Source organism: Bombina bombina, chromosome 9, assembly GCF_027579735.1.
Source record: "Bombina bombina isolate aBomBom1 chromosome 9, aBomBom1.pri, whole genome shotgun sequence".
Taxonomy (NCBI): Eukaryota; Metazoa; Chordata; class Amphibia; order Anura; family Bombinatoridae; genus Bombina; species Bombina bombina.
This window is the reverse complement of record NC_069507.1, coordinates 83,551,494-83,576,867: the sequence shown is the minus strand read 5'-3', so window position 1 is coordinate 83,576,867 and position 25,374 is coordinate 83,551,494. Positions and strand designations below refer to the sequence as shown.

The 25,374-nt window shown below is 38.1% G+C and overlaps 1 protein-coding gene across 1 annotated transcript; it reads right to left on the bottom strand.

Annotated features, from left to right (window-relative positions):
* Positions 1-993: 993 nt before the first annotated feature.
* On the bottom strand, positions 994-24,528 carry CISD1 (CDGSH iron sulfur domain 1). Its single transcript, XM_053692232.1, has 3 exons — positions 24,375-24,528; positions 13,414-13,616; positions 994-1,473 (listed from the first exon to the last, which is right to left on the bottom strand). Exons 1-3 carry the CDS (start codon positions 24,397-24,399, stop codon positions 1,384-1,386), a joined length of 318 nt encoding a protein of 105 aa, XP_053548207.1. The 5' UTR covers positions 24,400-24,528; the 3' UTR covers positions 994-1,383.
* Between the last annotated feature and the right edge of the window lie 846 nt (positions 24,529-25,374).

Here is a 25,374-nt window from a genome sequence, read left to right as displayed (position 1 = left end):
AAAATCAAGCCAGCCATGTGGAAAAAACTAGGCCCCAATAAGTTTTATCACCAAAGCATATATAAAAATGATTAAACATGCCAGCAAACGTTTTATATTGCAAATTTATAAGAGTATATGTCTGATATTAAGCCTGATACTAGTCGCTATTAAATCACTGTATTTAGGCTTAACTTACATTAATCTGGTATCAGCAGCAATTCCATCCCTAGAAAAACTTAAAACTGCACATACCTCATCGCAGGATAACCTGCACGCCATTCTCCATCAGAAGTTACCTCACTCCTCAGACATATGTGAGAACAGCAGTGGATTTTAGTTACAAGCTGCTAAGATCATAGAAAACGCAGGCAGATTCTTCTTCTAAATACTGCCTGAGATAAAATAGTACAACTCCGGTACCATTTAAAAACAACAAACTTTTGATTGAAGAAAAAAACTAACTATATTTTACCACTTTCCTCTTACTACCTCCATCCTTGTTGAGAGTTGCAAGAGAATGACTGGATATGGCAGTTAGGGGAGGAGTTATATAGCAGCTCTGCTGTGGGTGTCCTCTTGCAACTTCCTGTTGGGAAGGAGAATATCCCACAAGTAATGGATGATCCGTGGACTGGATACACCTTACAAGAGAAAAAAATATATAAGAAAGCATAAATTAACTAAAAAGTACAAAGGAGAACCTTTAACATTCTACTACCAATCATTTAACGTCAAGAATACAAAAAAAGAAGAAAAAAAAAATCAAGTGGCATAATAACATGTTACAGTTTATAGGGGTAACTATTCTAAAGTACATAAACAAAACTAATGCATATCTTGGTATATTTGTTATTCCTTTTTTATGTCAGTAAAGTTAGTAAACAATATGATCTATAAAATAAAATACTTTGAATTTAGATATTAGATTTATATTAGTATTTCTTATACAATGCTTTCTGCATACAGCAAGGATCACCAGACATCTAAAAGCATCAATTGATAAATAGAAAACACGTTTTGTAAATAGTTTAATGGCTCCACATCTGTTTGCAGTACATTCCATGGTCAGTTTTAGTTATGAAATTGAAAAAAGCAAAATCAAGTTTAAAACAAAAATTAGTTTAACTCAACTGTACTACCCCCAGAATTGGAAACAGCAGTGTAGTGTAGCTAGTGGAATAACCCCACGCTCTAGTAATAGCAGTTTATTAACTCACTTTCTGCGAGTTAAAATTATCTCCCATTACTTAAATACTGATCATATTTAAGGCTAAATGATTTTATCTGTGGCTCTTATCCCAGGTAGGGTTTTTTCCTATGAAGAATATTTACAGCTGGTCTTGTTAATATTCTGTGTGACATTTGCAGCTAACATGAGGATTACATAGAAACACTTCAAATTTAAGACTCCTTTTTCTTGATGATCAAAGGACCAACATTGTCACCGGTTTCCTCATTGTGTTTTGTGTGTGCACCGTCACAAAATGGAAACTGAAAAAAACCAAAAAAAAGAAATAGAGCAGTTACAATCAGCTGTAAATAATCCAATTAACTGAACGATTACAGTGATAAATTATTATAACATATCAAAACAATGTAAAAATGGAAGATGCTGAATTCATAATAAAAATGCAGCATATACAGAGGCTTTCCACACCCAGACAGTAAAAAAACAAAACCTGTAGACTGCTGTAGCTAACCTGCGGCTTTTCTACAGTTACCAGAAAGCTTATCCCCATACTTTGCTCTTTCTGAGCAAAGTTATACTTAAGATTTGTGTTCATGAAATACTTAATTTGTTTCATCAGGGTATTGTAAATAAACCAAGCTAGATGGCTTCATTTATTAAGCCGTTAATGCAGCTTTTTAAAAGGAAACGGCAGTCTGTATCATAAGCTATCCACCACCCCAGAGAAGATGGACTTTAAAAAGGGACACTGAACCCAAATTTTTTCTTTAGTGATTCAGATAGAGCATGCAATTTTAAGCATCTTTCTAATTTACTCCTATTAGCAAATGTTCTTCATTCTCTTGGCATCTTAATTTGAAAAGCAAGAATGTAAGTTTAGATGTCGGCCCATTTTGGTGAACAACATGGGTTGTTCTTGCCAATTGGTGGATAAATTCATCCACCAATAAACAAGTGCTGTCCAAGGTTCTGGACTTTCTTTTTCAAATAAAGATAGCAAGAGAACGAAGAAAAATTGCTAATAGGAGTAAATTAGAAAGTTGCTTAAAATTGCGTTCTCTATCTGAATCATGAAATAAAAAAAATTGGTTCAGTGTCCCTTTACAGAATAATCTAGTACTTCCATGATTCAGATTCTATCTGAATCATTGAAGTTTAATTTTGACTAGATTATTCCTTCAAGTCCATCTCCTCATGAAATTTTAAATCTACTTTCTAATTTACTCATATTATCAATTTCTCTTTGTTCTCTTTGTATCTTTATTTGAATGCAAGCTTAAGAGCCGGACCATTTTTGGTTTAGCACCTGGGTAACACTTGCTGATTGGTGGCTATATTTAGACACCAATCAGAAAGTGCCACCCAAGTGCTGAACCAAAAATGGGCCGGCTCTTATGCTAACAGTCTTGCTTTTCAAATAAAGATAGCAAGAGAACGAAGAAAATTTGATAATAGGAGTAAATTAGAAAGTTGCATGCTCTGTCTAATTTTGACTAGACTATTTCTTTAAAATGGACACTGAACACTTCATACACCTCCCTCTAATCTTGGGTGCTGCCGTTATAGAACATAGGCTACACTACAGGAATCTGAAGAAGAGTTGCCGCACATGTGCAAACATATCAGCACTAGAACGTAGTGAGAGATTTCAACATGGCGGCACCCATGACTAGAGGGAGGCAGGGAATAAACTAAACTATACTCATAAAATGTATTTAGTGTTTAATGTCCCTTTAAAACATCCTGGATTGATTGGTCTGTGATGACTGAGAAGCTTTGTTCTCACCAGGGAAAGTACAGGTTAATACTTGTACAATAATACAGGCAGTAGATGCTTCCTCATCATATACTTTTAATATTTACCCTCTTTCCCTGTGATTTAAATCTGAAATTGAACAGTTTTCCCCCCAATTCTGACAACTGGAAAGGCACATGGCAGGCTTCACAAGCATACCTAAATAGACCCAGTAATGAGCATATTTGTTAATATGAGTAACTGAACAGTTTATTTAAAGGGACAGTCAACACCAGAATTTTTTTTTTTTTTTTAAAAGATAGATAATCCCTTTATTACCAATTCCCCAGTTTTGCATACAGTGGGACAAAAAAAGTATTTAGTCAGCCACCAATTGTGCAAGTTCTCCCACTTAAGAAGATGAGAGAGCATAGGTATACCTCAACTATGAGAGACAAAATGTGGAAACAAATCCAGACAATCACATTGTCTGATTTGGAAAGAATTTATTTGCAAATTATGGTGGAAAATAAGTATTTGGTCACCTACAAACAAGCAAGATTTCTGGCTCTCACATACCTGTATCTTCTTCTTTAAGAGGCTCCTCTGTCCTCCACTCATTACCTATATTAATGGCACCTGTTTGAACTTGTTATCAGTATAAAAGACACCTGTCCACAACCTCAAACAGTCACACTCCAAACTCCACTATGGTGAAGACCAAAGTGCTGTTGAAGGACACCAGAAACAAAATTGTAGACCTGCACCAGGCTGGGAAGACTGAATCTGCAATAGGCAAGCAGCTTGGTGTGAAGAAATCAACTGTGGGAGCAATAATTAGAAAATGGAAGACATACAAGACCACTGATGATCTCCCTCGATCTGGGGCTCCACGCAAGATCTCACCCCGTGGGGTCAAAATGATCACAAGAATGGTGAGCAAACATCCCAGAACCACACGGGGGGACCTAGTGAATGACCTGCAGAGAGCTGGGACCAACGTAACAAAGGCTACCATCAGTAACACACTACGCCGCCAGGGACTCAGATCCTGCAGTGCCAGATGTGTCCCCCTGCTTAAGCCAGTACATGTCAGGGCCTGTCTGAAGTATGCTAGAGAGCATTTGGATGATCCAGAAGTGGATTGGGAGAATGTCATATGGTCAGATGAAACCAAAGTAGAACTGTTTGGTAGAAACAAAACTTGTCGTGTTTGGAGGAAAGAGCACACCATACCTACTGTGAAGCATGGGGGTGGCAACATGCTTTGGGGCTGTTTCTCTGCAAAGGGATCCGTGTACATGAAAGAATGAATGGGGCCATGTATCGTGAGATTTTGAGTGCAAACCTCCTTCCATCAGCAAGGGCATTGATGAAACGTGGCTGGGTCTTTCAACATGACAATGATCCCAAACACACCGCCCGGGCAACGAAGGAGTAGCTTCGTAAGAAACATTTCAAGGTCCTGGAGTGGCCTAGCCAGTCTCCAGATCTCAACCCCATAGAAAACCTTTGGAGGGAGTTGAAAGTCTGTTTTGTCCAGTGACAGCCCCAAAACATCACTGCTCTAGAGGAGATCTGCATGCAGGAATGAGCCAACATACCAGCAACAGCGTGTGACAACCTTGTGAAGACTTACAGAAAACGTTTGACCTCTGTCATTGCCAACAAAGGATATATAACAAAGTATTGAGATGAACTTTTGATATTGACATAATACTTAATTTCCACCATAATTTGCAAATAAATTCTTTCCAAATCAGACAATGTGATTGTCTGGATTTGTTTCCACATTTTGTCTCTCATAGTTGAGGTATACCTATGATGAAAATTACAGGCCTCTCTAATCTTCTTAAGTGGGAGAACTTGCACAATTGGTGGCTGACTAAATACTTTTTTTCCCCACTGTAACCAACACAGTTATATAAATACACTTTTTACCTCTGTGATTACCTTGTATCTAAGCCTCTGCAAACTGCCCCCTTATTTCAGTTCTTTTGATAGACATCCATTTTAGCCATTCAGTGCTCACTCCAGGGTAACTTCACTTGCATGAGATCAATATTATCTATATGAAACACATGAACTAATGCCCTCTTGTGGTCAAAATGCATTCAGATTAGAGGCAGTCTTCAAGGTCTAAGAAATTAGCATATGAACCTCATAGAATTAGCTTTCAACTAAGAATACCAAGAGAACAAAGCAAAATTGGTGATAAAAGTAAATTGGAAAGTTGTTTAAAATTACATTCCCTATTTAAGTCATGAAAGTTTATTGGACTTGACTGTCCCTTTAAATAAAAGCTGAACCTACTGATTTTATGTTGAAACACGATTTTCCATTTTGTAACAGGTTTCTTAAAGGGATATTAAACAGTGAGATTTTAATATGAAATGTTTAATTATGTGTAGTTAAAAACTTTGTCATATACGGTTATTTATTTTGTCCACTTTTCCTGTAATTTAACTAAAAAATATTGTTTTTCTTAAATTCCACTGAGTTGCTATAAAGTAGTGGCCGCCACCATGTCCAACCTTAAAAAGGCATAGTCTAGTCAAAATTAAACTTTCATGATTCAGATAGAGCATGCAATGTTAAGCAACTTTCTAATTTACTCCTATTATCAAATGTATTTGTTCTCTTTGTAGCACTTTCTGATTTGTGTCTAAATGTTGCTACCAATCAGCAAGCGCTATCCAAATTCTGAACCAAAAATTGGCCTTCTCCTAAGCGTAGTCTTGCTTTTCAAATAAAGATACAAAGAAAACAAAGAGAAATTGATAATAGGAGTAAATTATAAAGTTGCTTAAAATTGCATGTTCTGAGTCATGAAAGTTTAATTTTGACTAGACTATTCCTTTAAAGGGACACTGAACCCAATTTTTTTCTTTCGCGATTCAGATAGAGCATGCATTTTTAAGCAACTTTCCAATTTACTCCTATTATCAATTTTTCTTCGTTCTCTTGCTATCTTTATTTGCATCTAAGTATTTTTTTTGGTTCAGCACTTGTTTATTGGTCGGGTTAAATCAATCCACCAATCAGCAAGAACAACCCAGGTTGTTCACCAAAAATGGGCCAGCATCTAAACTTACATTCTTGATTTTCAAATTAAGATACCAAGAGAATGAAGAACATTTTTATAAATAGGAGTAAATTATGCTAAAAAATAAAATGCTCAAAATTGCATGCTCTATCTGAATCATGAAAGAAGAAAATTTGGGTTCAGTGTCCCTTAAGTTTTAAAGGGACAGTCTAGTATAAATTAAACTTTCATTATTCAGATAGGACTTTTAATTTTAATCAACTTTCCAATTTACTTTTATCATCAAAACAAAATTTATGCTTACCTGATAAATTCATTTCTCCTGTAGTGTGGTCAGTCCACGGGTCATCATTACTTCTGGGATATTATCTCCTCCCCTACAGGAAGTGCAAGAGGATTCACCCAGCAGAGCTGCTATATAGCTCCTCCCCCCTACGTCACCTCCAGTCATTCGACCAAAGGACCAACGAGAAAGGAGAAGCCGAAGGGTGTAGTGGTGACTGGAGTATAATCCAAAAAAATGTTTAGCCTGCCATAAAAAACAGGGCGGGCCGTGGACTGACCACACTACAGGAGAAATGAATTTATCAGGTAAGCATAAATTTTGCTTTCTCCTGTTAAGTGTGGTCAGTCCACGGGTCATCATTACTTCTGGGATACCAATACCAAAGCAAAAGTACACGGATGACGGGAGGGACAGGCAGGCTCTTTATACGGAGGGAACCACTGCCTGAAGAACCTTTCTCCCAAAAACAGCCTCCGAAGAAGCAAAAGTGTCAAATTTGTAAAATTTGGAAAAAGTATGAAGAGAAGACCAAGTTGCAGCCTTGCAAATCTGTTCAACAGAAGCCTCATTCTTAAAGGCCCAAGTGGAAGCCACAGCTCTAGTAGAATGAGCTGTAATTCTTTCAGGAGGCTGCTGTCCAGCAGTCTCATAGGCTAATCGTATTATGCTACGAAGCCAAAAAGAGAGAGAGGTAGCCGAAGCTTTTTGACCTCTCCTCTGACCAGAATAAACAACAAACAGGGAAGACGTTTGACGAAAATCCTTAGTTGCCTGTAGATAAAATTTCAGGGCACGGACTACATCTAGATTGTGTAGCAGACGTTCCTTCTTCGAGGAAGGATTAGGACACAAAGATGGAACAACAATCTCTTGATTGATATTCCTGTTAGTGACCACCTTAGGTAGGAACCCAGGTTTAGTACGCAGAACTACCTTGTCTGAATGAAAAATCAGATAAGGAGAATCACAATGTAAGGCAGATAACTCAGAAACTCTTCGAGCCGAGGAAATAGCCATTAAAAACAGAACTTTCCAAGATAACAACTTGATATCAATGGAATGAAGGGGTTCAAACGGAACACCCTGTAAAACATTAAGAACTAAGTTCAAACTCCATGGCAGAGCAACAGTTTTAAACACAGGCTTGATCCTAGCTAAAGCCTGACAAAAAGCTTGAACGTCCGGAACTTCTGACAGACGTTTGTGTAAAAGAATGGACAGAGCTGAAATCTGTCCCTTTAAAGAACTAGCAGATAATCCCTTTTCTAAACCTTCTTGTAGAAAAGACAATATCCTTGGAATCCTAACCTTACTCCATGAGTAACTCTTGGATTCGCACCAATATAAGTATTTACGCCATATTTTATGGTAAATCCTTCTGGTAACAGGCTTCCTAGCCTGTATTAAGGTATCAATAACTGGCTCAGAAAAACCACGTTTTGATAAAATCAAGCGTTCAATTTCCAAGCAGTCAGCTTCAGAGAAGTTAGATTTTGATGTTTGAATGGACCCTGGATCAGAAGGTCCTGTTTCAGAGGTAGAGACCAAGGCGGACAGGATGACATGTCCACTAGATCTGCATACCAAGTCCTGCGTGGCCATGCAGGTGCTATTAGAATCACTGATGCTCTCTCCTGTTTGATTCTGGCAATCAATCGAGGAAGCATCGGGAAGGGTGGAAACACATAAGCCATCCCGAAGGTCCAAGGTGCTGTCAAAGCATCTATCAGAACCGCTCCCGGATCCCTGGATCTGGACCCGTAGCGAGGAAGCTTGGCGTTCTGACGAGACGCCATGAGATCTATCTCTGGTTTGCCCCAACGTCGAAGTATCTGGGCAAAGACCTCCGGATGAAGTTCCCACTCCCCCGGATGAAAAGTCTGACGACTTAAGAAATCCGCCTCCCAGTTCTCCACTCCCGGGATGTGGATTGCAGACAGGTGGCAAGAGTGAGACTCTGCCCAGCGAATTATCTTTGATACTTCCATCATTGCTAGGGAGCTTCTTGTCCCTCCCTGATGGTTGATGTAAGCTACAGTCGTGATGTTGTCCGACTGAAACCTGATGAACCCCCGAGTTGTTAACTGGGGCCAAGCCAGAAGGGCATTGAGAACTGCTCTCAATTCCAGAATGTTTATCGGAAGGAGACTCTCCTCCTGATTCCATAGTCCCTGAGCCTTCAGAGAATTCCAGACAGCACCCCAACCTAGAAGGCTGGCGTCTGTTGTTACAATTGTCCAGTCTGGCCTGCTGAATGGCATTCCCCTGGACAGGTGTGGCCGATAAAGCCACCATAGAAGAGAATTTCTGGTCTCTTGATTCAGATTCAGAGTGGGGGACAAATCTGAGTAATCCCCATTCCACTGACTTAGCATGCACAATTGCAGTGGTCTGAGATGTAGGCGTGCAAAAGGTAATATGTCCATTGCCGCTACCATTAAGCCGATCACCTCCATGCATTGAGCTACTGACGGGTGTTGAATGGAATGAAGGACCCGGCATGCATTTTGAAGCTTTGTTAACCTGTCTTCTGTCAGGTAAATCTTCATTTCTACAGAATCTATCAGAGTCCCCAAGAAGGGAACTCTTGTGAGTGGAAAGAGAGAACTCTTCTTTTCGTTCACCTTCCATCCATGCGACCTTAGAAATGCCAGTACTAACTCTGTATGAGACTTGGCAGTTTGAAAGCTTGAAGCTTGTATCAGAATGTCGTCTAGGTACGGAGCTACCGAAATTCCTCGCGGTCTTAGTACCGCCAGAAGAGTACCCAGAACCTTTGTGAAGATTCTTGGAGCTGTAGCCAGTCCGAATGGAAGAGCTACAAACTGGTAATGCCTGTCTAGAAAGGCAAACCTTAGATACCGGTAATGATTTCTGTGAATCGGTATGTGAAGGTACGCATCCTTTAAATCCACTGTGGTCATGTACTGACCCTCTTGGATCATGGGCAAAATTGTTCGAATCGTTTCCATCTTGAATGATGGAACTCTTAGGAATTTGTTTAGGATCTTTAAATCCAAGATTGGCCTGAAAGTTCCCTCTTTTTTGGGAACTACAAACAGATTTGAGTAAAACCCTTGTCCTTGTTCCGACCGCGGAACTGGATGGATCACTCCCATTAATAAAAGATCTTGTACGCAGCGTAGGAACGCTTCTTTCTTTATTTGGTTTGTTGACAACCTTGACAGATGAAATCTCCCTCTTGGGGGAGAGGTTTTGAAGTCCAGAAGGTATCCCTGAGATATGATCTCTAACGCCCAGGGATCCTGAACATCTCTTGCCCAAGCCTGGGCGAAGAGAGAAAGTCTGCCCCCTACTAGATCCGGTCCCGGATCGGGGGCCCTCGATTCATGCTGTCTTAGGGGCAGCAGCAGGTTTCCTGGCTTGCTTGCCCTTGTTCCAGGACTGGTTAGGTTTCCAGCCTTGTCTGTAGCGAGCAACAGCTCCTTCCTGTTTTGGTGCAGAGGAAGTTGATGCAGTTCCTGCTTTGAAATTACGAAAGGAACGAAAATTAGACTGTCTAGCCCTAGGTTTGGCTTTGTCCTGAGGCAGGGCATGGCCTTTACCTCCTGTAATGTCAGCGATAATCTCTTTCAACCCGGACCCAAATAAGGTCTGCCCTTTGAAAGGTATATTAAGCAATTTAGATTTAGAAGTAACATCAGCTGACCAGGATTTTAGCCACAGTGCTCTGCGTGCCTGAATGGCAAATCCGGAATTCTTAGCCGTAAGTTTAGTTAAATGTACTACGGCATCTGAAATAAATGAGTTAGCTAACTTAAGGGCTTTAAGCTTGTGTGTAATCTCATCTAGTGTAGATGATTGAAGTGTCTCTTCCAGAGACTCAAACCAAAATGCTGCTGCAGCCGTGACAGGCGCAATACATGCAAGAGGTTGCAATATAAAACCTTGTTGAACAAACATTTTCTTAAGGTAACCCTCTAATTTTTTATCCATTGGATCTGAAAAGGCACAGCTATCCTCCACCGGGATAGTGGTACGCTTAGCTAAGGTAGAAACTGCTCCCTCCACCTTAGGGACCGTTTGCCATAAGTCCCGTGTGGTGGCGTCTATTGGAAACATTTTTCTAAATATCGGAGGAGGTGAGAACGGCACACCGGGCCTATCCCACTCCTTAGTAACAATTTCAGTAAGTCTCTTAGGTATAGGAAAAACATCAGTACTCGCCGGTACCGCAAAATATTTATCCAACCTACACATTTTCTCTGGTATTGCAACTGTGTTACAATCATTCAGAGCCGCTAACACCTCCCCTAGTAATACACGGAGGTTTTCCAGCTTAAATTTAAAATTTGAAATATCTGAATCCAGTCTGTTTGGATCAGAACCGTCACCCACAGAATGAAGTTCTCCGTCCTCATGTTCTGCCTCCTGTGACGCAGTGTCTGACATGGCCCTAATATCAGCGCACTCTGTTCTCACCCCAGAGTGATCACGCTTGCCTCTAAGTTCTGGTAATTTAGCCAAAACTTCAGTCATAACAGTAGCCATATCCTGTAATGTGATTTGAAATGGCCGCCCAGATGTACTCGGCGCTACAATATCACGCACCTCCCGAGCGGGAGATGCAGGTACTGACACGTGAGGCGAGTTAGTCGGCATAACTCTCCCCTCGTTGTCTGGTGAAATATGTTCAATTTGTACAGATTGACTTTTATTTAAAGTAGCATCAATACAGTTAGTACATAAACTTCTATTGGGCTCCACTTTGGCATTAGCACATATAGCACATGTATCTTCCTCTGAATCAGACATGTTTAACACACTAGCAATTAACTAGCAACTTGGAAATGCTTTTTCAAGTAATTTACAATAATATGAAAACGAACTGTGCCTATAAGAAGCACAGAAAAAATTATGACAGTTGAAAATAATTAAGTTATAACATCAATTTTTGTCAGAAATATACAATTTTAGCAAAGGATTGTTCCCATTAGCAAAGGATAACCCAGGCAGCAGAAAAAATACACAAATAAACGTTTTTTTATCACAGTCAACTACAATCTTCACAGCTCTGCTGTGATGATTACCTCCCTCAAAAAAAAGGCTTTGGAGATCCCTGAGTTCTGTAGAGATGAACCGGATCATGCAGGAAGAAAATGAACCTCTGACTGAGTTTTTTGATGCGTAGTAAAAGCGACAAAAATGGCCCCTCCCCCTCACACATAACAGTGAGAGAGATCAGTGAACTGCTTTAATTTAAACAAAACTATTGCCAAGTGGAAAAAATAGTGCCCAAAACATTTTTTCACCCAGTACCTCAGAGAAATAAACGTTTTTACATGCCAGCAAAAAAACGTTTAACCTCAATAAATTAATTGTTATTTAAAACCTATTGCAAGTCCCTGCAAATTAGGTTAAGTCTATGCATACAGTATAAATCCAGTGAAGTACCATTCCCCAGAATACTGAAGTGTAAAATATACATACATGACAGCCTGATACCAGCTACATCTACTGCATTTAAGGCTGAGTTTACATTATAACGGTATGGCAGGATTTTCTCATCAATTCCATGTCAGAAAATAACAAACTGCTACATACCTCTTTGCAGATTAATCTGCCCGCTGTCCCCTGATCTGAAGTTTACCTCTCCTCAGATGGCCGAGAAACAGCAATATGATCTTAACTACTCCGGCTAAAATCATAGAAAAAACTCAGGTAGATTCTTCTTCAAATTCTACCAGAGAATGAATAACACACTCCGGTGCTATTATAAAATAACAAACTTTTGATTGAAGGTAATAAACTAATTAAATCACCACAGTCCTCTCACACATCCTATCTATTCGTTGGGTGCAAGAGAATGACTGGAGGTGACGTAGGGGGGAGGAGCTATATAGCAGCTCTGCTGGGTGAATCCTCTTGCACTTCCTGTAGGGGAGGAGATAATATCCCAGAAGTAATGATGACCCGTGGACTGACCACACTTAACAGGAGAAATTTGCTTTTTTCTCTTGGTATTCTTAGTTTAAACTAAACCTAGGTAGGCTCATATGCTAATTTCTAAGCCTTTGAGGGCTGCCTCTTATCACATGCTTTTTAAATCCCTTTTCAACACAAAGAGACAGAAAGTACACGTGGGCCATATAGATAACACTGTGTTCCGGCACAGGGGGTTATTTAAGATTTAGCACAAAACAATGCTAACTGCAAGACAATAGATAATAAGCAGTCACAGTCATGTGATCAGGGGGCTGGAAGAAGGTTCTTAGATACAAGGTAATCACAGAGGTAAAAAAAGTGTATTAATATAACTGTGTTGGTTATGCAAAACTGGGGAATGGGTAATAAAGGGATTATCTATCTTTTAAAACGATAACAATTCTATGGTAGACTGTCCCTTTAAGCTCATCTTACTGTCCTGACTCTAATCAAGGCTGTGTGTGATCCCACTCAACCTTGTATGTATTAATAACTACTTTTTTGCCTGGTTTAGAGATTACCTCAATTGCTCTCCACATAAGACAGAGATAAATATAAAACTAGTTAAAAAATGGTGGCTCCCATTACTTTATCAAATCTAAAGTACTTTATAGAAGCTAAACCTTTAAACTTATACAATCAATATTTAAACAAGTAATTTAATAGTAATAATACAGCTACGTATTATTCTAAGGCTAATCTTTACTTTGAAGAAATTATTAGGTCTACCGTGTATTTACTGTTTAAAGGGACAGGAAACCCCAAAATTGTCTTACATGATTTGGATTACACAATTTAACAACTTTCCAATTTATTTATATTATCAAATTTGCTTCATTCTCTCGTTATCCTTTGCTGAAGGAACAGCATTGCACTACTGGCAGATAGCTTAAAACATCTAGTTAGCCAATCAGAAGAGACACATGTGTGCTGGCACCAATCAGCAGCTAGTTCCCACTAGTGTAGTATATGTGCGCAGGGATACCAAGAGAACGAAGCACATTTTTAGAATATTAGTGAATTTAAAAAAAAAAAAAAAAAGTTTATTAAAATTACATGCTCTAGTCTGAATCGTGCAAGTTGAATTTTGACTTACCTATCCCTTTAAGGTTTCACTAGTCTGACTGCTGGTATGGAACATTGACCACTTTAAGAAATCTCTACCTTTAATTTTACATAAGCCACGTGCAAACAATATAACTGCTTGTCATTTAAACAAAGTTAAGCACCTTTTTAGATCTCCAACAGCGACAATAAACTGCTTTATCTCCCAAATCTTCCATATCGAATGCGTGCACCACCTTGGGGTTGTCCTTCTGGATCTCGAAGTTGACCAGAGATTTGCAGCATTTATCTTTGCAAAAGAGAGCTTTGTAAGCGAGATATCCTACAGCAGTGGCTCCAACAGCCAAAGAGGCAACGGTAACCCATTCTGTGAAAGGAGAAGAAAATAAATGTAACAGAAGTTAGAGGGTTAAGGGCATGCATTAAATTCTACTTTTATGAGGCATTTCTGTCTAAAATATTTTGCACTTCATAAAAACTACCATTCTCTATGACTGGTCATATGGTTTAGAAGGGGGCTGCATCAGCAAACAATGTTGCCCACGATTTTGAAACAGTGTGTGTGTGTGTGGGGGGATTTAAAGGGACACTGAACCCATTTTTTTCTTTCACGATTCAGATAGAGCAGCAATTTTAAGCATGTCTCTAATTTACTCCTATTCATTTTTCTTCGTTCTCTTGGTATCTTTATTTGGTAAAGCAGGAATGTAAGCTTACGAGCCAGCCCATTTTTGGTTCAGAACCTTGGATAACCTTGGATTTAGCCACCAATCAGCAAGCATTACCCATGATTCATGCTCTATCTGAATCATGAAAGAAAAAAAAACGTGGGTTTAGTATCCCTTTAAGATGCGTATGTATTGGATGCGCATACACGCTGCCTACATGTGTTACCTTGAATTTGTGTTTGAAGTTGAGATGTAGTGCATTCCAGCTTTGATATTCAAATGATTACAATATTCAAAAGGGTAAATGAAAAAAGGCTGAAATCTTGCAGTTTACCTTAGACCAGTGATGTCCAACTTCCTAACACATTAGGGTCACATATCAATATTTTAGAAGCATTGGGGAACACATACACATTTTATAGCTATGAAAAGCAAATCATTTCCCAACAACGTACACATTCTAAATGACAAAGGCCAAATAAACTGGCGAAAAGGGCAGTAAGTTAACAATCGCTGCCTTAGGCTGATAGGCACTAGAAACACCCAAAACTGATTTTTTTTCATTTTTTTTTTTAAAAAAAATATGAGGAAACATGTTTCAAAGCCATGTGAGGAATAGTTTACAAGCCACAAGGAAAAGTAGCTAACAAATCTTTCTAGAACTGTGGAATGGAGATCTCCTGGGGCAGATGAAAACAAAGTGTTAAAAAACAACCCCCCCCCCCCCCCCCGGAAAAAAAAACAAAAAAAAAACTGTCAATTTGGCACCCACTAGAACCTTCAAGGTGACCACACACATAAACAACCGAACAATGCTACAACTAAGTTACAAATCTAAAACAAAGAACAAAAGTATTGGCACACATCCAAACAAATGAGACCACATATTATAAAATGCTGCAAAAAAAACAAACAAAAAAAAAAAAAAAAAAAAAAAAAAAACTTTACTTTTAAATAAAAATGGGATCTTAGTCACACAATATGGCCATATTCTGCTCAGCCAGTCACCACTTACAAGGTGTCCCAAGATAGACTGGTCCTAACACTATAAATTTTAGCCTTACTGGGCTGAATCATTCAATTCTAATATACCAAAATAGAATTTCAACACTGCAGTACTATGCCTCAAATCAAGACTGCACAGGGTTAAGCACACCTAACAAAAACATCTTATATATTAGCACACATATTGTGGAAGTGCTGCCAAAATGACCAAAGTAAATACAAAACAATCTAACCCAGCTAGTAGGAATGTGTGGCATATGGTTAAGTCACAACACATGACACGTACTGCATACAAGTTACCTGATGATTAGTTACCACTGACCTGTGCAAGAAGATGATGTTCTTTCAAAAAGGTACTGCTCTCACTTCCTGGCATCATTAAAGAGCTGCAGGCAAGGTAAAGGGACATTGTACTGTACATTTGCTTTGCTCTCTGGGTATCCTTTGCTTAACCCTTTGAGTGCTAAGCATTTTCCCACCTGGGTGCTAAGCTGTTTTAAGGTTTTTTCCCTCCCCAATACTTACATGGTTAGGCAATTACCTTTCCAATGGTGGGTCTTGTGGGTCTGTAGCTGCTTAGACGCCTGAGATACAGGCTTCTAAGCAGCATGCCCCCTTTTCCTTCACTTAACATTGTCATTTTGTTAATAAAGTTGCGTAGTGACGTCACCACGCAAAACGTGAAGCCCCGTCGACGCCTGTCACTATACAGACTAGATCGTCCGGGCCAGATCTCCCTCAAGGTGGGAGAGTGCTAGCGACAACTCTGAGCCGTTGTTAGCACCAGAGTGGGAAACTCTGCGATGGCTCAGAGCCATCGTTAGCACTCAAGGGGTTAAAAGCACACAGAGCTAGGCTCAGGAACAGCAATGCTCATATATGCTTCTTCTCATTGGTTTACCAGATGCATTCAGCTATATCCCAGTAGTGCATTGCTGCTCCTTCAACAAAGAATAGCAAGAGAATGAAGCAAAATGTATAAATAGAAGTAAATTGGAAAGTTATATGCGCGATCCGAATCATGAAAAAAAACAAAAGCTTGGTTTAAAGGGCCAGTAAACCTAAAAAAATAATGTTCTATAATTCTGCACATAGTGCAGAATTATATAACATTATATTAGCGTTCGCTTTATGTAATCTAATATTGCCTGTGAATTTTTATAAAAAGAGACTTTTTCAGACCTGCTCTCTGTGCTCTTCTGAGCGGGTCTGTTTTTATCACAGAGCGCATCTGGCAAGCAGTCGCGCTCTGTGATAACAACAGACCCACTCAGAAGAGCACAGAGAGCGGGTCTGAAAAACAGTCTCTTTTTATAAAAATTCACAGGCAATATTAGATTACATAAAGCGAACGCTAATATAATGTTATATAATTCTGCACTATGTGCAGAATTATATAACATTTTTTCGGTTTACTGGCCCTTTAAAATGGGCAAGAAATGCATTTTTTCCTTTCCTGATTCCAAGCATATGTCTAAAGCACTATAGGGCAGCAGTTTTAAAAGAATGATTTAATGATGTCATAGATTTGCAAGAACACTAGATAGCAACAGCTTTTCACCTACCAATGTATGTTTTTCAATAAAGAAGACCATGCAATCTAAGCAAACTGTAAGATAACAGTATTCTGTGAATTAGGAAAGAAACAAAGAAATTAGGTCTCATGCTCCTTTAAAAAGGACACAAGTCAAAATTAAAGGGACACTAACCCCAAATTTTTTCTCTTTTGTAATTCAGAAAGAGCATGCAATTTTAAGAACATTTCTAATTTACTCCTATTATCATTTTTTCTTTGTTCTCTTGCTTTCTTTATTTGAAAAAGAAGGCATCTAAGCTTTTTTTTGGTTTCAGTACTCTGGACAGCACTTTTTTATTGGGGGATGAATTTATCCACCAATCAGCAAGGACAACCCAGGTTGTTCACCAAAAATGGGCCGGCATCTAAACTTACATTCTTGCATTTCAAATAAAGATACCAAGAGAATGAAGAAAATTTGATAATAGGAGTAAATTAGAAAATTGCTTAAAATTTCATGCTCAATCTGAATCACGAAATAAATTTTTTTGGGTACAGTGTCCCTTTAAAGTTTCATGATTCAGATAGAGCAGCAATTTTAAATAACTTTCCAATTTACTTCCATTGACTGTGCACAGTCTTGATATTTAAACTCTGAGTCACCAGCTCCGACTGAGCATGTGCAAGAATTCACAATATATATGTATATGCGTTTGCCATAAGCTGACGGCTGTCACATGATACTTGATGAGTGGAAATGGACATAAACGAAATTTATCAGAACATTTTTTTACAACTCATTTGAAGTTCAGACTAAGGGGTCAATTTATCAAGCTGCTGCGGACAGGGGAGCACATATGTGGCCCTGTCCGCAGCAGCTCGCCTCTGGCGAGCTGAATCCCGCTGCCGGAATTCAGCATTGCACACGAGTGCTATTTTGCACTTGTGTGCAATCCCGCACCCTGCCTGCGCACAGCCAATCATGAGCAGGCAGGAACTGTCAATCTCTTAGGTTGGACGAGACCGGGGAGATTGAAATTCGCCACCTAAGAGGTGGCGAAAGCTTAGGGAAGAAGCGGTCTAATGACCGCTGCTTCATAAATAACGACTGCAGGTTCTCTTGTGAGAACCTGCAATCAAAGGGGTGCAAAGAGTTTAATAAATCGACCCCCAAGTGCTATTGTCTTGATATCATGCATTTCTTGGTTATGCAAATCTACTGTATTTGCTGGTCCTTTAAGTATGCTGCAAAATACCTTTGTAGTAAATTGGCCACAAGAAAGGGAGATATGCGAATTGCTTGCTTTATCATGCATAAAATCTACAGACAACTGTTTCGTTTTTTTATAATAAAGATTTGTATTTATTTATTGAGGGTATAGATACACAGTACTGTACAGGCAAATGATATCCATAAGTACACAAGTATATGCATAGAGATAAATATGTTGCACAAGCTAGCAGCTGTCTGTAAAGATATATAGATAAAATAAGGGACAAGCTATATAAAATACTCTTAAAGGGATATGAAACCCCCAAAAATACTTTGTAATTCAGACAGAATATACCATTTTAAAAAGGTTTCCAATTTACTTCTATTATAAAATTTGCTTTGTTCCCATAGTATTGTGTTGATACATAGGGGCCTATTAATCAAGCTCCGAACGGAGCTTGAAGGCCCGTGTTTCTGGCGAGTCTTCAGACTCGCCAGAAACACAAGTTATGGAGCAGCGGTCTAAAGACCGCTGCTCCATAACCCTTTCCGCCTGCTCTGATGAGGCGGACAGGAATCACCGGGAAATCAACCCAATCGAGTACGATCGGGTTGATTGACACCCCCCTGCTGATTGGCCGCGAGTCTGCAGGGGGCGGCGTTGCACCAGCAGCTCACAGTGTCGGCTCAGGTCCGACAGACATATGATAAATAGGCCCCATAAGTAGACATCTGCAGCACTACATGGCAGGAAATAGTGCGGCCATCTAGCGCTCTTGCAAATTTATAACATTCTTGCAAAACTGCTGCCATATAGTGGTCCAGAAATGGGCTGCCTCCTTAGCATACGTCCCTTATTTTTAACAAAAGATACCAAGAGAACAAAAAAAATTAACAGAAGTAAAATTAGAAAGTTGTTTAAAATTGCCTTCTCTGTCTGAATCATGAAAGAAAGAAAAAAAAAATGGGTTTGACATCCCTTTAACGTCTACATTACATGTATTTACACATCTGTATTTATATACATGCTTCAACATAATAAAAAAATAGCAGTGCATTTGAATGGGCCATCAATAATAGTTGTATGATAGCAAATACAAACATACAATAAACTAAACCTCAAATTAAGGGGGGGGGGAATAAATAATAGAAAAACAAACACACAATAACAACCACCAAACAAAATATAGTTGTATAGGTCCATGGAATGAGGTATTGAGAGAAGCTACTACCACTAGTAAAATGAAGAGATATAGTAAGACATGTTGAATTGAAGTACAAGTCCCTGAATATCTTGGCTAGATGGACTTAAAATCACTGTATAAGTAAATAGTTATTTTTTTACACATCCTCCATTTAAGTGACCTACAAGGGAATACAGATTTCTAATGTGCCCCTTTATCAGAATAATTGAATACTCAAGGAGTTTGTAGTTCTGCTCAGGTCACATGTAGTAATTTTAGTACACTCAAGGGACAATCAAATCCCAAAAAAAAACAAAAACAAAAAAAAAAATGTACTTTTATCATCAATTTTGCTTTGTTCTCTTGGTATTAGTTTAAAGCTAAACCCAGGAGGTTCATATGCTAATTTCTTAGACCTTGAAGGCAGCCTCTGCATTTGACAGTTTTTCACCACTGTTTCACATAGATAAGATTGAGGTCAAGCACGTGAATTTACAGAGGAGTGAGCACTGATTGGCTAAAATGCAAGTCTGTCAAAAGAACTGAAATAAAGGGGCAGTCTGCAGAGGCTTAGATACAAGGAATTAGAGGTAAAATGTGTATTATAACTATGTTGGTTATGCAAAACTGGGGAATGAGTAATTAACCCCTTAATGACAACAGTACTTTTCCATTTTCTGTCCGTTTGTGACAAAGGCTATTTTTACATTTTTGTGGCGTTTGTGTTTAGCTGTAATTTTCCTCTTACTCATTTACTGTACCCACACATTATATATCATTTTTCTCGCCATTAAATGGACTTTCTAAAGATACCATTATTTTCATCATATATTCTAATTTACTATAAAAAAAATAATTAGAAAATATGAGGAAAAAATTGAAAAAAAACAACAACACTTTTTCTAACTTTTAGCCCCAAAATCTGTTACACATCTGCAACCACCAAAAAACACCCATGCTAAATAGTTTCTAAATTTTGTCCTGAGTTTAGAAATACCCAATGTTTACATGTTCTTTGTTTTTTTTGCAAGTTATAGGGCCATAAATACAAGTAGCACTTTGCTATTTCCAAACCACTTTTTTTCAAAATTAGCGCTAGTTACATTGGAACACTAATATCTTTCAGGAATCTCTGAATATCCCTTGACATGTATATATTTTTTTTAGAAGACATCCCAAAATATTGATCTAGGCCCATTATGGTATATTTCATGCCACCATTTCACCGCCAAATGCGATCAAATACAAAAAAATCGTTCACTTTTCCACAAATTTTAACAAACTTTCGGTTTCTCACTGAAATTGTTTACAAACAGCTTGTGCAATTATGGCATAAATGGATGTAAATGCTTCTCTGGCATCCCCTTTGTTCAGAAATAGCAGACATATATGGCTTTGGCGTTGCTTTTTGGTAATTAGGCCGCTAAATGCCACTTCGAACATACGTGTATTATGCCCAGCAGTGAAGGCGTTAATTTGGGAGCATGTAGGGAGCTTGCAGGGGTAATTTTAGCTTTAGTGTAGTAAACAACCCAAAGTATTGATCTAGGCACATTTTGATATATTTCATGCCACCATTTCACCGTCAAATACATTAAAAAAAAATAAAAACTTTAAATTTTTAACAATTTTTGGTTTCTTACTGAAATTATTTACAAACAGCTTGTGCAATTATGGCACAAATGGTTGTAAATGCTTCTCTGGGATCCCCTTTGTTCAGAAATAGACATATATGGCTTTGGCGTTGCTTTTTGGCAATTAGAAGGCCACTAAATTCCGCTGCGCATCACACGTGTATTATGGCTAGCAGTAAAGGGGTTAATTAGGTAGCTTGTAGGGAGCTTGCAGGGTTAATTTTAGCTTTAGTGTAGAGATCAGCCTCCCACCATCGCAATCACTTCCAGCACTCTGTTAGACAACTGACTTACCAGGTACGTCTATTATCATTAACTGCTTGTTAATGCATGACGTACCTGGTACGTCAGTTGTCATTAAGGGGTTAAAGGGACACTGAACCCAATTTTTTTTCTATCGTGATTCAGACAGAGCATGCAATTTTAAGCAACTTTCTAATTTACTCCTATTATCAAATTATTATCCATAAATATTCAGCCATTAAAGATTTTCTAAAATATTTATCTACGGCCCCTTGTTTAAGGAAGGGGACCTTGACTGATCTGCATGATAAAAAAAAATTAGTGTCCCTAAGATTGCAATGGCTTTCCCTCTATTAAAAGGCACAGTAAAGTAAAAATGCCATTTTAAACTTTCTAATTTACATCTATTTAATTTGCTTCATTCACTTTGTTAAAGAAAAAAAACAAAACATACATAGGTAGACCTAGGGAGATAGTTGATGATTGGTGGCTGCACATTAATGCCTTTTTGACAATGGCTCACACAATGTGTTCAGCTAGCTCCCAGTGCATTGCTGCTCCTTCAACAAAATATATCAAGAAAATGAAGCAAATATCATATGTAAACTTAAAAGTTGTTTACGATTGTATGCGTTGTCTTAATCATGAAACAAAATTAAGATTTTGTGTCGCATTAAAGCTATTATAGCTACATCATTGTAAAAAAATGAATACTTTCTTCTAACACTTATAAAAAGTATAATTATTATCTTAAGATTAGGAGTGCATTAGCTAAATCAGAAACACTAGTAGCATGCAGACTAGTTGATGTGAGCCATATAGATAACATTGTGTTCACGCCCGTGTAGTTAAGAGGCAGCACAACACAGCTTTAATTGGCTAAAAGGCAAGTCAATGGATAATAAATAAAACGTGTGATCAGGAGGCAGTCAGAAGATGCTTAGATACAAGGTAATGACAGAGGTAAAAAGTATATTAATATAACAGTGTTGGTTATGCAAAACTGGTGAATGGGTAATAAAGGGATTATCTATATTTTAAAACAATAACAATTCTAGTGTAGGCTGCCCCTTTAAATGGAACTAGACTTAGCGAAGCAGAGGAGGAAAAGGATGTAAGGCTGTGACTCACTGAGAGCGGCGTTGCAGCGTTATGATGCGGCTCTGCGTGCTCATTGTGTCCTGCCTTTTTATCTCTGCACACTCAGCCACGTCAGGTCGCGTAGCTGAGCGCTCAAAGTTGAAATATTTGAACTTCAGAAGAAATGAAACGCGAAGCAGCTGCTTCGCCTTGCGCCGCATTGCTTGCAGTGTGTCACAGCCTTTAGGCTTACAGATAACACGCTAAAAATGAGCAATCCAAGGTAGAAGCTTCTAAGTCTAATACGATACTATCACAGGGCTTGAAAAATCCAGGAAACTAACATTTTAGGTTATTCTCCATATATCAAAATACAAATACCACTACCTGGCTCCTAAAAGTATGACTGACTTGTACATTTTATACTAAATTTGTTGACCCTGCTTACTATCATGTAATAAGAGGCATAGATGCAAGGGAGGAAAGCATAATTCTGTTGCTGTATAAATCCCTGGTAAAACCTCACCTTGCGAATGGAGTGCAGTTCTGGAGAACAATTTTATTGCAGAATTAGTTCAGAGAAGGGCCACAAACATAATAAGGGGAATGGAGAATTTAAACTACAAAGAGAGGTTAGCCAAACCAGGTCTGTTTACTCTAGAAAAAAAAAAAGGCAATTGAGAGGTGATATGATTACTTTATATAAATTTATTTAAAGCTCTTATACAGAGTTAGCAGAAGCGCTGTTTATTCCAAGGCTGTTTGTGACGGGTGGTCACAATTTAAAGGAATACTAAACCCAAAATGTTTCTTTTGTGATTCAGATAGAGCATGCAATTTTAAGCAACGTTGTAATTTACTCCTATTATCAATTTCTCTTAGTTCTCATGCTATCTTTATTTAAAAAGATGGCATCTAAGCTTTTTTGTTGTTGTTTCAGACCTCCAGAAAGCACTTTTTTTTTTTTTATTGGTGGATGAATTTGTCCACCAATCAGCAAGAACAACCCAGGTTGTTCACAAAAAATGGGCCGGCATCTAAACTTACATCCTTGCATTTCAAATAAAGATACCAAGAGAATGAAGAAAATTTGATAAGAGGAGTAAATTAGAAAGTTGCTTAAAATTGCATGCTCTATCTGAATCACAAAAGAAAAAAAATGTGGGTTCAGTGTCCCTTTAAGGCTAGAGGAAAGATGATTTAATCTCCAGCAACGTAAACATTTTTTTCATGGTAAGAGCAACCAAATTGTAGAACATCTTGCCAAAGGAGGCAATGATTGCCAATACCTAGATCAATTTAAAAATGTCATTTATGATAAAAAGTCATGGATATGATGGATTGTGTTAAATGGGTCAGTTTTCTAATTGTTTAATTTAATTTCTTAAAGGGATAGGAAAGTCAAAATTAAACTTGCATGATTCAGATAGAGCATGTCATTTTAAGACACTTTTAAATTCACTTCTATTTTCAAATGTGCTTTGTTCTCTTAGTATCCCTTGTTAAAAAATGAATATGCACATATCCTACACTAGTGGGAGCTGCCGCTAATTGGTGCCTGCACACATCTCTATGTAAAAAAGAAAGATATTTTACCTCAAAAAGTTCCTCAGTAGCCACATCCCATTGTAAAGGATTTCTAAACAGCATATTAGTATGTCTGTCCTGGGACATCTGAAAGGATGAGCCTCGTGCACTCTCATATTATTTCCCTATTCAGATTAGGGAAGTTTACAATGAAATCTCATTTGAGTTAAGTCAAATCTCATGAGATCACAGTAAAAGAGATCATGACCTCAGCACTGCTGATGCTGATTGGCTGCTGTTCATTTCTTCTTCTTTTTTTTTTTTTACCTGCAGCTGAATTATAACTTTTTACACAGAACTTACTCTGCTGAGCTGAGGAAGTTGTGAGGTAAAATATCTTCCTTTTTTACATAGAGATGCTCAGGTGATATTTTCCTGTCAGCTTTCTACAGTTATACTGCATCAGTTTCAAGAGATCTAGCATATGAGTATTATGTCCCTTTAAATATGTTGTTACTATGTTATTTATTCTAACAAAACCTTTAAAAATAAACTTTTAGTAACAATTATCATTATACAATATTATGTATAATGTTTTTACAATATGAAAAAAATACATACTAATGAAGTACTTCTTTCAAAACTGAAATACAGTTAGATGTATCCCAGTTTTATTATGTGTCTTTTCCAGAAGCTCAAGCCAAAAGGGTTTACAAGAACATAATCATGTAGAAAGCATAGGAAATTATATATATACACACACTAATAAGTATATATCAGTGTTATATTATACAAGCACAAATACTTTATACAAGACCTACACACGAGACGAGCAGGTCAATTATAGGTTCTGGCTGACAAAACCATATAGAAATGTATAGTTAAGAAAAAGCATTGATGTGGTGAAACGAAGTTCACAGATAAGTAACTACAGAATAAAATGCTGTCCTTGCCAGAGGCGTTCAGCAACTGGGGTTTATTAGCTAATGAACCATTAACTTCTTTTAAATAAACCGGCGTCCCGTGACTGAAGTGTGACAGCTGCAGGGGCTCACCTCGCACCCCGGAATTCGAACTCATAGCTTCGCTTTACGGCCGTGAACGTCTCAAGGACACCAGGAGATTTGATCTCGTCTTTTTGCGCAGTACCACCTGTCAGAAGTGGGCGAAGAAACTAGGTATATCATTAAATGCTGCGCCTCTTACGTCTAAGGAGAAGAAACGGCAGCCATGATTGTTTTGGGAAAATATGTAACAACTGTGGGCATAAAGTAAAGTGCAGAGGGATTTAGGTAGATTTTATGAGACGCGTGGGTGCACATAGAGCTGAATGGGCTAGTGTTTGCATTTATAATACACAACTATTTCTAAGGATTATATACTGATTTATCAGTTAGGCATTTTCCCCAATACGATTAGACAACTGCTACAATGTTTTTGTATATACACAAAAGAAACAAACTAACTGTAGTACTTTCTCCCCCTTCCTCTTACAGGTTTTGTGTACATGTGAGGGTATAAAAGATACAAACTTGTATGTAACCAAGTACACATGACTAAGGGGCTATTGCAGCCCTGAAACGTTATTTCACCTATGGACCCAGTAAGGAGATAATAATGGTCCTTTTAAATTAATTGGTGGCTGGAATCTATGTTGACGTTTGGCATTGGAGCTAATGCCAGTATTTATTAGACATTTAAATTGAAGTACCAGCACTTCATATTTACCAGGAATGTAAGAAAGGGGCTCAAAATACTTTTCTGCTACTACTACTACTACCTATAAATTGTAGATAGGGTTCACATTTCTTTGGATTTTGGGACTTTTATCTTGCAATGGCTTTATTGGTTTATATCTGTATCCATCAATATGTTCTGATACATTTTAGCTATCATTTTAGCATTGTCATACTATGTTATATTAGACTTTTGAGTTAAAGGGATACTAAACCTCAATTTTTTTGCATGACTCGAATAGAGCATGCAATATTAAGCAGCTTTCTAAATTACTTCTATTATCAAATTTTCTTCGTTCTCTTGCTATCTTTATTTGAA

Coding starts and splice junctions, on each gene's coding strand:
- CISD1 (XM_053692232.1), bottom strand. CDS start 24,399: ATGAGTTCGAATTCCGGGGTGCGAG. Junction 13,617..24,374: donor TTCGAATTCCGGGGTGCGAG/GTGAGCCCCTGC, acceptor CTCCTTTCACAG/AATGGGTTACCGTTGCCTCT. Junction 1,474..13,413: donor GCTGTTGGAGATCTAAAAAG/GTGCTTAACTTT, acceptor GGTTTTTTTCAG/TTTCCATTTTGTGACGGTGC.